Raw genomic sequence first — 15087 nt, 5'->3', positions numbered from 1 at the left:
AGAAACTCTGGCCCCCGAACTGATATTTGATAGTTAATGCGGCCCTCGGGCTGAAAAGTTTGGAGACCCCTGTTCTAATTTAAAAGCCCAATAGAGCTATACAGTTTACTGTTTATTATTTATTTCTATTTGTGAATAGAATTACAGATAGATTTGTTGTTAGATTAATTAAAGTTGGATTCCTTTATTATGAAGAACAGTTTAGATGAGTACGATACTAAGTTTAGATGGATATTGAGTAAATGATTAAAAATAGACTGGGTTAATCATACTGTGTGCCGTAATTATTTTGAGTGGATGGGTGTCTGACATCAATATTGAGTTTTTATCTGATTATTTTTAAAATGTGATCATTTCTAAATTGAAAAATTCATCAATTATTATTGGGAAATGATTATTTGGATCTTTTCCAGATAAGTCCGACCAAAAAGTTAACCCCCACCACGCAAAAAAGATTATAAAACTTAAATTAAACTTCTACTTTTAGTTTTTAACCCTAACCCAACCATAACCCTAACCTTCAAGCCCAAAAAAGAGTTGTTTTTATGGCACGTGTTTGAATATTCAAATGTCTAAACATCAGAATTGTGCCAAGGGGGGCATGCATGCATTAAATTGGAGCTGACATAAAGTAGTGGGGGCTTAACTTTTCGCCACTGCATTTTTTGCAGGAGTAAAACAATCTATACATGGCAGAAAACAGATTGGTACAGCAAAATGCATAATCGATCTTCGCCGTTCATAAACTTTCTTACCAGACATCGTTCGGGGATTTTGTTTATACTAATAAATAGAGAGACGTTTTTACAAGCTTCGTTAGCAACATTTTTGCGGAATTCGTTTTTTTATGACATTTTGTTCCTTGGCGAAGGATGCGAAGTATGCAAATCTAGGTGGAATGGATCTACTTGGAAAGTATGTAGGCCTATAAAGACCTACTTTCTTTTGGCTATAGCTTTAAAGAAATTTTTAATTTGTTATCTAAGCAAGAAAAAACCAAAAACAACTATTTAGGCTATTAGGTATAGAGTCCTTTCATATGACGTCACGTCTGTTCCTGATACCTACGTCCGCGCCACGGTGGTGTACACCAGACATAAACACAATCAGCTGTTCACCAGCACTGGATGCGTTCACTGTATGTAAAGAACCGCACCCGCGAAAAAGGAAAAATACGTTAAAAAACTTGAACTCTTAGGAATTGAAGATCCTTATACTGTTATTGACAGTTTCGTAGATAATATAAATATGTGGCCAAAATTTCTAAATAAAAATACTGTTAGTAATCCTGTTTGCGTTTAGAGTTTAAGTAGACGAATCTGATCAAATGCAGTTCTCGATACTTTGTTTCAGGTAAGGACAGTAAAATAATAAACTTCATTTTAATTATAAAGATAACTATTAATAAAACAAATATGCTCGACATTCACAAATACTAATAGTAAAAGACAAAGTCAAAAGTAATAATAAGAATAATAAGATCTAATAGTAGGCCTAATAATAGTGTTTTAATATCCAGATCTAGAATCTAGCTCTAAACATGGCGTAAACAAAATTCGGACCACAGATCTAGATTCTGGATTTAGGGTGACTGGCTCCGCTGGGTAGACATAGAATCTAGAATCTACTTCTTTACTTAAATTTAATTACAAAATTTAGATCTACATTCGATTCAAAATACACCCATAATAAATCAAAAGTAGTCATAGTAGGCCTAATAAAGCATTAAATTGTCTCTAAGATCTAAAATCTCGCTCTACAATCTAATCATTTTTTTTAGCAAACGAAATTTTCTGAAATTGAAATAGATTGTATGACTAAACTTAGATCTAGAATCTGCTACTTAAATTAAATTTTAAATTTTTTATACAAGCATGTATGATATTATTGTAGTAGAAGGCTTTAATAAATTACTAAGGCCTACCTACTTTGTGTCTTTTTACAGCAATATGTATCTGATACTGGACTGAGTTTAATTAAATTAAAATGCATTATATCTAGTAATTACTAATTAGTCTACTAAGTTTATGTAGCCTAGTAGTAGAATCTAGATCATACCAGCCAACAACAAATAACCACAGCCGGTTGGGAATAGCCGTATTGGGGCTATTCCCAGCCGACTGTGAATAGCCCCAATACAATAATACTATAATAGTAGGCCTATCTAATATCTATGGGCTATTTTTATAATGGAAAAACGCAGGCCCAGCACCGATGGTTGGCACTAGGCCCCAGGCCCCGCATATTCCTAACGTGGACTATGCAATCTAGTTAGTAACTGTGACCTAACACACAATGTTACATAGACCTAGATCTAATCTAGATCTAAATCTAGTAATTTTTGGAAAAGTTTAATCCGACTTTAATCCGACACTTTACTTTGACAATCATTTGAATCATCCCATGCATGATCTAGATTCTATTTCTAATCTGTCAGGCCCTAAAGGCCTAACCTAATGTAACTATTAATTTATTAAAACTAGATTAGATCTAGATTTTCTAGATCAAATTGAAAATATTAAAAATAGGCCTAATGTTCTTACTAACTTCTTACCCAAGATGGCAGATCTTCAACCCTGGCTAAAATGACAGATTTTTCATCGGTTGCTAATTGTTGTGAAATACATATTCTATGCTCGTTGGACTTGTTTTGTCTCTCCTTCCAAACATAAAATACTAATAAGAGCCAAAGCCAGCTGACCGAGAACTTAAAGTAACCTACGAGCCAAACGGCAGATACTACTCCAGCTAGTTTAAAATATTTCTGCACAACTTTCATCAAAAGTGTATCTTCCACAACTGTCTTCCTTGGTTCTTTATGTTTGCTGCTGTTTTTCTTCGGCATTTTAAATTTTCTAGGGACGATATCTAGATCTAGAGATAGATCTATGCTTTAACTTTAACACACACAAAATTAAAGTCTCAATCTAAGGCTAAGGTAATGATAGACCAGTAACCCTAGAATCTAGACCTTGGAAAAATCACGATATAGAAATCTAGCGTCGGTTATTATTCCGGAATTGTACAGCAGTAAAAAAAAAAAAAAGTAAAACCATGTCGTAGTCTGTCGAGACGTTCCGGGAACCACCGGAAATACTGTAAGCAATCCTTTATTTGCCGCCATATTATTTTTAATACATAATGTTAAAAATTGTACATAGATTGATTTTAGTTGCATTTTAAATACTGTTTTGCAATTATTCTCAAAAACTCCGCGCGTTGCCGCTAATTGTAAACAATGCATGAGCTTGTATCATAATAAGCTGCATCCCGTGCTCCGCCACGGTAAATATTTTTTAAATGTACCAACTTGGGAACAGAACAAAACTAAACACAACATAAACGAACGCAAAAAAACAAACAAACGGAAAAAAAAACATAACACTCATAACATAAACACAATTTAAATGTAATCATAAAGGCATATTGCTCACAGTCTAGCCCGTAGCGCCAAATCGCGCCCTTTCCGAGCGCCGCCGAACGCGTCTGACACAGTGAATGACTACAAAACAGAGGCGTAGCGACCCTTTCCGGCGCCCGGGGAAAAACTTTCGATTTGACTCCCCAAACCCCCTCAAACTTACGATTTGCACGCCCTCTCCTCAAAATTCCAATTTCCACCCCACCCCCTTAAACTTTCGATTTTCACCCCCCCCCCCCCCCCCCCCCCGTTCAGACCTTCGATTTGCACCACTTTTGTTTGAAATTCCCCCCGCTCAAACTGTTGATTTGCACCCCCCTCAAACCTTCGATTTGCACCCTCCCACCGCCCTCAAACTTTCGATTTCCACCCCCCCCCCCGCAATTTTTTTCCAACCCACTTTGGCGCCCCCTTAGGTCGGCAACCGGGGACATATGTTCCCCCCCCCCCCCCTCTCTACGCCTCTCCTATAAAACCCCCAGCAGTATTTAAAATATCCGTGTTTTACCTACCATATTATATCACTTTATCAATTCACGCATTTTTTTCCCCAGTACTTTAAATTTTAAAAATTTACAATAGAGTTTCATAACTAAAACCATTGCGCACCCAATGAACGTGATGACGCGTCTATAATAGTGCTTAATAGTTGATTAAAAATTATAAGTAGTAAACATTACATTCAGTGAATAAAATAAATAAAAGACAGCCTTTTATCAATCAATGCTAATTATAATATTCCAACAATAATGTACTCTTACACGTCTGCATAATTTGCATTCACATTTTGCTAATTATATTATTCCAACAATTATTCCGTCTTGCAGATTCTGCATTCACATTTTTAGCGTGAGTTCAATTTATTTTTAAAATACCTCCCTTGGCAAAATTACTAAACAGTTTAATTAGATTTTTCTAACCTACAGTTATTATGTTATTAAAATGTATCCACTTTTTTCTAGGAATATTAACGAAAACGATATTTGACATTGATCCTTTTAATATATTTTAGCAATGTGCGTGTATTTAATATTCTCTTTACGTTATGCAAAATTGTACAAACAGTGGAAATTATAAAATAGCTCTATGTCGTTATATAAACAAACTCAACTCTTTTACTTATAATAAGACACTGCGGTGCACTGAAAAGCACAGCATGGTGCGATGTTTACTTTTATAGTTCCAAAATCTATAGCGATGACGGAAGGAAGGACTGACACACGCTCAGCCCGCTTATATTATAGATTAATATCGGGACACAGGTTTACCTGCACTACCGCATGAAAACCTTGAGGGGGTCGTCCATAAATGACGTCACGCTTTTTGACGATTTTTACCTCCCCCCCCCCTCCCATCAGTCACACGTCGTCACAAAAAGCCAGACCCCCCCTTAAAATGACGTAACACCTCAGCCTACAACCCCCCCCCCCCCTCAAAATTGCTGTTGAATTTTTCTTAAAACATTGATATTTTTCCAAAATCTAGTCAGAACTCTGTCAACATAGTGTATTGTGCACAATTGCTATTACAATTTATTAAAAACCGTTTTCTAAAACGCGAAATAACGGCTATATATAACTCGTTTTCTAACATTGCTTTTTTATAATACAAAAACGTGACGTCACACCATCTGAAACCCCCCCCCCACCTCCCCCTAATCACACACCGTCACAAAATTACGGACCCCCCTCCCCCCTACGAGTGTGACGTCATTTATGGACGACCCCTGAGTGCAGTGTTTCTTCCAGACTCCCCCCCCCCCCCAAGAGATGCCTGGTAGAAACGTTAATCACTTAGCGATATAATGAGGTAGAACACACTTCGGTGACCACCCATGTGTCAAGGATGTAAAGGGGCGCTCTCGGGAGCCCCCACACTCAGACATTGCTTTTTAGATAGATGATAGATAGATAGATAGATAGATAGATAGATGGATGGATGGATGGATGGATGGATGGATGGATGGATGGATGGATGGATGGATGGATGGATGGATGGATGGATGGATGGATGGAGGATGGATGGATGGATGGATGGATGGATGGATGGATGGATGGATGGATGGATGGATGGATGGATGGATGGATGGATGGATGGATGGAAAAATTATAATAAATTCAGTTTCGCGATTAAGTTTTATAATTTCAGTACAATACAGTACAATATATACTTTAATTGATAACTAAATATATATTTAAACGAATGCTATAATTTGTAATTTTTGTTTTGTTTTTTCTTTAAAATAGTATACATTTTTTTTAAAATATTACTTTAACTAAGTTACCTCCCCTGTACAAAGTCCGGGAAAATTCGGTAAATGGGTCAAAACTGACCAGTCTTATTTCCCAATATAATCTTTGTATTTTATGGGAAAAACAGAGGGTGATTTCAAAACGGATTTTAGGGCACTTACCGTCTTTACATCTGGCTAATCTTTTGCATACTCTTAGGTAAATGGCTTGACCTTTAGGGAAAGCTGTCGGTTTCACTCAAAGCCCTCGACGAGGGCTAAAATGTGACCGTGAGTGAAATTCTCTTTATATGAGCTCTATTACAAAAAAAAATTTCCGACGACGACCCCCCCCCCCCCCTTGAAATTTTGTGAGGTGGTAGGAGAACGCCTTGGGGTGTCACAAAAAACTCGCCATGTCCGGGAAAAATCGGGAAATGGGTCAAAACTGACCAGTCTTATTTCCCTATATAATATTTGTATTTTATGGGAAAAACAAAGGGTAATTTCAACAAAGATTTCAGGGTACTTACTCTTTGTATATCTGGCTAATTTTTTGTACACACCTCTATAGATGACTAGGCCGTATGGAAAAACTGTTGGTCAGACTCAAAGCCCACGAAGAGGGCTAAAAATGACCGCGAGTTACATTCTCACTATACGAGATTTGATAATTTGGTCTATTAACAGGGGAGGTAACTTTTTAATATAATAATTTTTAAATATTTTGTATACTCTTTTGAAGGAAAAAATAAAAATCATAAAGTATAGCAGTGTTTTATATAAATTTTTAGCGCAATTTCCATTCTGGAGAATTGCGTTTATTAACTCGTCATTTCTGGATGTATGAATGTCTGAATGAATGGATGTGTGTCCGCAGCTTTAAGTCGTATCTCCTCCTCAGCGAAGCAATATCTATGACTAGTTCCAAAGCAATTATGTTAAGCAAGTTACGAGGATGAACATAGGCCAAAAAAATTCCGGGTTTCTTTCATGGATTTCCCGGAAAAGCCAAAAAACCTCGAAAAAATGCAGTTTTTTGCCCATATCTCGGCAACCAGACCACTTAGCGACTTGAAACATGTACCAATCGATTCCTGCCATAATTTAGAACAATATTGCCGAAGAAAGTTTTCAAAAATATCCTTTCGTTCGGTCACAAAAATTTTTTTGAATTAATTAAAATTTGGATCGAATTAGTAGGCATGTTTATCCAACCACACCACACGCGTCATCACGTTCAATAGCTGCGCCATCACGTTCAATTGCTGCGTCATCACGTTCAGTAGCTAGGCGCAATGGTTTTTTTCCCACGTTTTCTTTAACTTGCTTTCTCTGTTTGTGTGTTTGTCTTTCCAATCAAATCTTGCGATCGAAATTTCTGGCACTTCCCAGTTAGCTAGCGCGCTGAAATTTTCAGGGAAGCTTTCTTTTGGATGACCATTGAATATTCAATTGTTATTATTACTAAATTGATCAATGGAAACATTTTATTGAGCATTTTAGACCGCTATATAATCTATATATATAATTCTCCTCTGCTAGCCATTAGAAAAAAAACCAGCGACGCGTACCTCGCGCGCAGTGAAGCGAACGATCACATGTCGCCACAGGCTTAGGGGCAGAGAATTTAGCTTGAACCGAGTTTAAACTTACAGGAGGTAGGCCAGTTTGGGGGAGACGATATGGTCGAGTGGTTGGGCACACGATTGCTATCCCACTCGACGCGGGTTCAAATCTATGTGTTCTAGTCAGTAACGTATTCAAACAACGTGTTTTTTACGAGTTGTCTTTTTACGAGTTGTCTTTTTACGAGTTGTCTTTTTACGAGTTGTCTTTTTACGAGTTGTCTTTTTACGAGTTGTCTTTTTACGAGTTGTCTTCGTTTACCCAAAAAAAGTGAAAAGATAAAATCGATAGCAAGATTTTAATGCAAACAAACAGACAAAGACTAAAAAGTAGAAAATAATAATCATTAAAAAAGTTTTAAAAAACCCACGTTTTCTGATTGAACTAAAAAGTAGAAAATAAATGCTATAGGCCCTACATCACAATAATGCAAGCGATCACTCTACTATAAGCGAGCAAAAACGTGGGGCGCCGTGATTTTCTTACAGTTTCTAATACTGTTGACTCTCTACAAGCTCCCTAATAAAAGTCAATAGTATTATCTAATCAATAGTAATATAACTTTTACTTCGGCGCCCCACGTTTTTGATCGCTTATAGTAGAGTGATCGCTTGCATTATTGTGATGTAGGGCCTATAGCATTTATTTTCTACTTTTTAGTTCAATCAGAAAACGTGGGTTTTTTAAAACTTTTTTAATGATTATTATTAGTCATGTAACTCTATTGTAAATAAAACATGTATTTTTCCCACGTTTTCTTTAACTTGCTTTCTCTGTGTGTTTGTCTTTCCAATCCAATCTTGCGATCGAAATTTCTGGCACTTCCCAGTTAGCTAGCGCGCTGAAATTTTCAGGGAAGCTTTGTTTTGGATGACAATTGAATATTCTATTGTTTTTATTACTAAATTAATTCATGGAAACATTTTATTGATCATTTTAGACCGCTATATAATTGTACCAAAAAAAACGTGGGGGAAAAGGGACATTACCCAGTAACTGTAATTTGATGAAAACAAGGTTCGGCACTCCCCCTCTTTTTGCTTACTGAGTAGTTGTCACGCGGTGTTTGTGTACAAACAACCATAACCTAACAACTGGTGGCCAGTATGGGGGAGACGATATGGTCGAGTGGTTGGGCACACGATTGCTATCCCACTCGACACGGGTTCAAATCTATGTGTTCTAGTCAGTAACGTATTCACACAACGTGTTTTTTACGAGTTGTCTTTTTACGAGTTGTCTTTTTACGAGTTGTCTTCGTTTATCCAAAAAAAGTGAAAAGATAAAATCGATAGCAAGATTTTAATGCAAACAAACAGACAAAGACTAAAAAGTAGAAAATAATAATCATTAAAAAAGTTTTAAAAAACCCACGTTTTCTGATTGAACTAAAAAGTAGAAAATAAATACTATACATCACAATAATGCAAGCGATCACTCTACTATAAGCGATCAAAAACGTGGGGCGCCGTGATTTTCTTACAGTTTCTAATACTGTTGACTCTCTATAAGCTCCCTAATAAAAGTCAATAGTATTATCTAATCAATAGTAATATAACTTTTACTTCGGCGCCCCACGTTTTTGATCGCTTATAGTAGAGTGATCGCTTGCATTATTGTGATGTATAGTATTTATTTTCTACTTTTTAGTTCAATCAGAAAACGTGGGTTTTTTAAAACTTTTTTAATGATTATTATTTTTAACCAATGGTTTTACTAACCCTGCTCTTGATTTACGCTACGACAGAGCTATTTTTAGATAATAGCGAAAAGAATTTAATATAATATTTGATTGATACTATTAAGAAAGCCATTGCGAATATTCCATCAATATTTGAGTGACATGGAATTATTACACTCTATATATTTAGGCCCTAAGCATTTAACATAACAGTCAATCACCTATTAATTAATCATTCAATTTTTTTCAATTTTTCTGAAAACCTAAGCGAAGCTAGGCAGTATGCCTAGTAAACTATAGATGGTAATATACAATAGAGTAGCGGTCGATTTCGTCGCCCAGGACGAACTATCAATTTTTGCACCCCTCACCCCAAAAGTAGGTTTATATAGGCATATATTTATTCGCGATGGTGAAAATAAAAACCCCACCTTCCTAATCTGGAAAGGCCAGGGCGCTTTTTACCAGTCACTTAGCCTTTTTAGTTTCGTGTCACATAATTGATGTAGAAAACGAACATTTCAAACGTTTATCTAATTTTAATGTTGATTTAGTGATCGCTCCAGCGCATGACGGGGCGTTCAGAAACACGTGCAATTGCGATTTTTAATAGGGCTTGTAAGTCTCGTTTTCTCTGACTTTGAATTAGAAATCTGTTCTGGTGTATAGAGTTTTGTAATGATGGAGTGTTCAAAGTATCGTATTTTTACAAAGCTTTTATTTAACTCACTTCCTCTGTCTGTCGTCAGTCTGTCTAGATCGAAACGCTCGAGCGAAAATTCGGACACTTCTAACTGACAAATTCGGTTCACAGTTGGCACGTGGGACAAGACATTATTTACTAATGTTTAGGAAGAGACCCACGCTTTTCTTTCTAGTTATTTAAACAGTAGTCTATAATTTATTTTCTACTTTTTAGTGCATTAGTACATAAAAGCTTGTTATTAAAACGTTTTTATTACAAGTTATTATTTAACTCACTTCCTCTGTCTGTCGAAAGTCTGTCGTCAGTCTAGATCGAAACGCCGGAGTGAAAATTCGGACACTTCTACTTGACCGATACGATTCATATTTGGCACGTGGGTCAAGACATGAAGACAATGCAATCTGAAATTAAATTTGACTTGATTGGATGCCTAATTACTTTTTTATGAATTAATTAAAATTTGGACCGAATTAGTAGGCATATCTATCCAACCACACCACACGCGTCATCACGTTCAATAGCTGCGCCATCACGTTCAATTGCTGCGCCATCAAGTTCAATAGGCGCGCAATGGTTTTTAGTCATGTAACTCTATTGTAAATAAAACATGTAAAGTACTGAAATGTTTTTTTTTCCATAAAAAACGTTTTAATAACAAGCTTTTATGTAATAATGCACTAAAAAGTAGAAAATAAGTTATACACTTCTATTTAAATAACTATAAAGAAAAGCGTGGGTCTCTTCCTAAACATTAGTAAAGGTATCCAATAGATACTAAAGTGACCCACGCTTTTCTTTATAGTTATTTAAACAGTAGTGTATAATTTATTACAAACTTTTATTTAACTCACTTCCTCGTCAGTTATTTAAATTGTAGTCTATAATTTATTTTCTACGTTTTAGTGCATTATATTAAATAAAAGCTTGTTATTAAAACGTTTTTTTTTTAATGAATTTTTTTACAAACTTTTATTTAACTCGCTTCCTCTGTCGTCAGTCGTCAGTCTGTCTGTCTAGATCGAAACGCCGGAGTGAATATTCGGACACTTCTACTTGACCGATACGATTCACATTTGACACGTGGGTCAAGACATGAAGACAATGCAATCTGAAATTAAATTTGACTTGATTGGATGCCTAATTACTTTTTTATGAATTAATTAAAATTTGGACCGAATTAGTAGGCATATCTATCCAACCACACCACACGCGTCATCACGTTCAATAGCTGCGCCATCATGTTCAATTGCTGCGCCATCAAGTTCAATAGGCGCGCAATGGTTTTTAGTCATGTAACTCTATTGTAAATAAAACATGTAAAGTACTGAAATGTTTTTTTTTTCCGTAAAAAACGTTTTAATAGCAAGCTTTTATGTAGTAATGCACTTAAAGGTAGAAAATAAGTTATACACTTCTATTTAAATAACTATAAAGAAAAGCGTGGGTCTCTTCCTAAACATTAGTAAAGGTATCAAATAGATACTAAAGTGACCCACGCTTTTCTTTATAGTTATTTAAATAGTAGTGTATAATTTATTACAAGCTTTTATTTAACTCACTTCCTCGTCAGTTATTTAAATTGTAGTCTATAATTTATTTTCTACGTTTTAGTGCATTATAAAATAAAAGCTTGTTATTAAAACGTTTTTTTTATGAATTTTTTTTACAAACTTTTATTTAACTCGCTTCCTCTGTCGTCAGTCGTCAGTCTGTCTGTCTAGATCGAAACGCCGGAGTGAAAATTCGGACGCTTCTACTTGACCGATACGATTCACATTTGGCATGTGGGTCAAGACATGAAGACAATGCAATCTGAAATTAAATTTGACTGAATTGGATGCCTAATTAATTTTTATGGATTAATTAAAATTTGGACCGAATTAGTATCCAACCACACCACATGCGTCATCACGTTCAATAGCTGCTATGTCACGTTCAATGGCTGCGCCATCACGTTCAGTAGGCGCGCAATGGTTTTTAGTCATGTAACTCTATTGTAAATAAAACATGTAAAGTACTGAAAAAAATTCATAAAAAACGTTTTAATAGCAAGCTTTTATGTAATAATGCACTAAAAAGTAGAAAATAAATTATAGACTACTATTTAAATAACTATAAAGAAAAGCGTGAGTCTCTTCCTTAACATTAGTAAAGGTATCCAATAGATAGATACTAAAGTGACCCACGCTTTTCTTTATAGTTATTTAAATAGTAGTCTATCATTTATTTTCTACTTTTTAGTGCATTATTACATAAAAGCTTGCTATTAAAACGTTTTTTTTTTTAGGAATTTCTTTTATGAAATTTATTTAACAATATTTTATTTAACCCACTTCCTCTGTCTTTCTGTCTGTCTAGATCAGGGGTCTCCAAACTATGGCCCGCGTGCCGGATGCGGCCCGCAAAGTCCTTTCATCCGGCCCGCTGAGATCTTTTTGTCCAAGGAAAAATCGTTTGTTGGTGATGGCTGAGGTACTTTGCCCAAAAAAATCAAAGACATGCCTAGAAGAAACTGGCCCCCGAACTGAAATTTGATAGTTAATGCGGCCCTCGGACTGAAAAGTTTGGAGACTCCTGGTCTAGCTCGAAACGGCCGAACGAAATTGCAAGCACATCTAACTGACAGATACGGTTCGTAATTGGTACGTGAGTCAAGACATGAAGACAATGCATCGTGACATTAAATTTGACTTAATTGGTCGCCTGATTAATGTTTTATGAATTAATTAAAATTTTGACCAAATTAGTAGGCAGTTCTATCCACACGCGTCATCAGGGCAAAAGCGCGTCATCACGGTCAGTAGCTGCTTATACCCGTGCTTCGCTAAGGTGTGGATATATATTACCTCAGAGTTTACAGCGCTGCGCGCGGGTGCGGGTCCCCGCATTGGGGCGAATATTACTTTAGCGCTGCGCGCGGATAGCTTATACTCGTGCTTCACTACGGTTTGGATATGGATATTACCTCAGAGCAACGCGCTGCGCGCGGGTGGGGGCCACGCATTAGGGCAGATAATCCTTCAACGTATCGCGCTGAAGCGGGAGTCGGTAGCACTTTGGTGTGGTAAAAAAAATATTGAGCCAACGCTCTCACGCTCTCTTTTTAACCGCCGCCGAAGGACACGTTTTCCCGTGCGTCCGCGCCCGGGGACAGACTTCCAAAATCAAATCTATAGCGATGACAGAATGACTGACACACTACCACCAGCGTTATATTATAGATAATAATAAATTCGAGTGTAGATCTAGTAATTAATGCTGTTTTTAAGAAACACATGAATGAAAACTTGCAGAAGATTTGCGACAACTAGATCTAGTGATCCCGATTGTCGCAAATTTTTTTTTCTGTTTCTTAAAAAAACATTATTTAGATCTACTAATTGTTGCCAATTTTCTCTCAATTAAATTTTAGAGTCGCCTGTAAGAAACTCTAAATGCGAATTTTGTCGACTATATTTTTACTTTCTCGTAAATACGTAGTATAGAGAAAGTCTTGTAATCGTGGAAAAAAAAATCGAGATTTTTACAAATCTCGACGTTTTACACCTCACTGATACGGAAAAACATAATTTTGCAATCTTGTCCGTATGTCTGTGTGTTTGTGTGTGTGTGTGTGTGTGTGTGTGTGTAATCACGATAACTTGAGTACCGTTATAGCTAGGTTGATGAAATTTCATATATAAGTATTTTATCAAAATCGTAGATCCGTATCAACTTTTGAGCGATTTCCGATAACCGGAAGTGGTATTTTTTCTACTTTGAATTTTTCAAAAGCATATAACTTGAGTACTATTTCAGATAGATAAATGAAATTTCACCTGTAAGTAAAAGATCTAATTCTCTACCTTTTGTTAAATTTTGAGTAATTTCCGTTGACGGGAAGTACTATTTTACGCTATTTCCGATTTCTCAAAAACGCATCTAAATTTATAAAGTACTAATAACATTATGAACATCTTTATTCGGCGTTTGCTTGGTGCGCAATACTTTTTTTTCTATGAGATTCTATTCTATTTCACCATCAAATTTCCAGACCCATCTGCCCGACCCACGTTTTTTGTCAGTCATCACAAGAACCTGCACAGCTCGAGGAAGCACAAAAGAAAAATGTATTTTCTACTTTTTAGTCCACAAGAAAAACGTGGTTTTTTAAAAAGTTTTTTATATAGTTTATTTTCTACTTTATCTAATGACTTGATTAAGTATGACTTGACTAAGTGTTTATAAATACACGGACTAAAAATCTTGAGCGACCGATACGCTTTAAACAGAGAAAGGGCGTAATTTAATTAAGCCAACATGCCGTGACCAGGATTCGAACCTGGGTTGTCGCGGCCACAACGCAAAGTACTAACCACTATACGATCACGGCCAGCGCGCTCACATCGATTGGGGCCGAAGTAACTGTGTCAATAGGCCTCCAGTCTTGTCGGTATGTTTAGAAATCATGTCCTCGATTTTATGGTCCTTGGGGCGTAATTTAATTAAGCTAATTACGGTCTCTAATTGCTAGTTTTTATGATTGCATCTGAAATTGTTAGGCGAAAATAGCCTGCATTCCAAATTTCAGATCTCTATAGCAATCAGAAGTCGGCTAATTTTCGATGTCAATTTTAACAACAAACACACAAACGCTTAGCTAAGTTAAGAAAAACGTGTTAACAAGCTGTAAACGCGCTCCCTACCTCCCCACCCCTACATGGTTTTAGTGAGCTGTGTTCACTCTAAATGTTTACAAGCAGAGCCAACGATTTTAAACGTAGGGGGGGGGAGGGGGGGAAGGAAGGGGGGGGGGGGGTTACGGTCCTAAACGAGCTACTTATAGTGTTTTAAAGAAATATTTTCAGTGTCAGCGTTGGTACTGTCGAATTCACAAATTATGAATTACTGAAAATTAGAAACAACTAAACAGCGGCGTATGTTATGCCGCGGGCCGGCTCGTTCTTATATAAAACAACAGGGGATGGGAACTCGGGATATAGTTATGATTTTTAATCCATTTTAAATACTTAAACTTCTTAAAATAGAATAGAATCTCATAGAGAACAGAATTGCGCACCAAGCGAACGCCAAAACAAAATGTGCATAATAGTGGGGAATATTATTAGTGCTTTATAAATTTACAAGCTTTTTTGAGAAATCGGAAATAGCGTAAATTAGTACTTCCGGTCAACGGAAAATACTCACAATTTGAGAGAAGGTGGAGAATTAGATCTTTTACTTACGTGTGAAATTTCATTTATCTATCTGAAATAGTACTCAAGTTATAGGCTTTTGAAAAATTCAAAGTGAAAAAAGTACCACTTCCGTTTATCGGATATCGCTCAAAAGTTGATACGGATCTACGATTTTGATAAAATACTTATGTATGAAATTTCATCAACCTAGCTGTAACGGTACTCAAGTTATCGTGTTTACAC

At 36.2% G+C, this 15087-nt stretch overlaps 1 protein-coding gene across 6 annotated transcripts in view; it reads right to left on the bottom strand.

Annotated features, from left to right (window-relative positions):
* The window catches only part of LOC131956263 (extended synaptotagmin-1), a 51334-nt gene extending 48308 nt beyond the window's left edge, over nt 1-3026 (bottom strand). For all 6 annotated transcript variants that reach the window (XM_059320697.1, XM_059320695.1, XM_059320696.1 and 3 more), the window contains exon 1: nt 2555-3026. In XM_059320697.1, coding sequence (XP_059176680.1) covers nt 2555-2845 — 291 coding nt within the window. In that variant the 5' untranslated portion in view covers nt 2846-3026. The remainder of the gene's footprint in view (nt 1-2554) is intronic.
* Nucleotides 3027-15087: the final 12061 nt, after the last annotated feature.

The sequence above is a fragment of the Physella acuta genome, unplaced genomic scaffold (assembly GCF_028476545.2).
Source record: "Physella acuta isolate Inbredline_101_S28 unplaced genomic scaffold, ASM2847654v3 ptg001142l, whole genome shotgun sequence".
Taxonomy (NCBI): domain Eukaryota; kingdom Metazoa; phylum Mollusca; class Gastropoda; family Physidae; genus Physella; species Physella acuta.
This window is presented reverse-complemented; position numbering and strand designations above follow the sequence as displayed.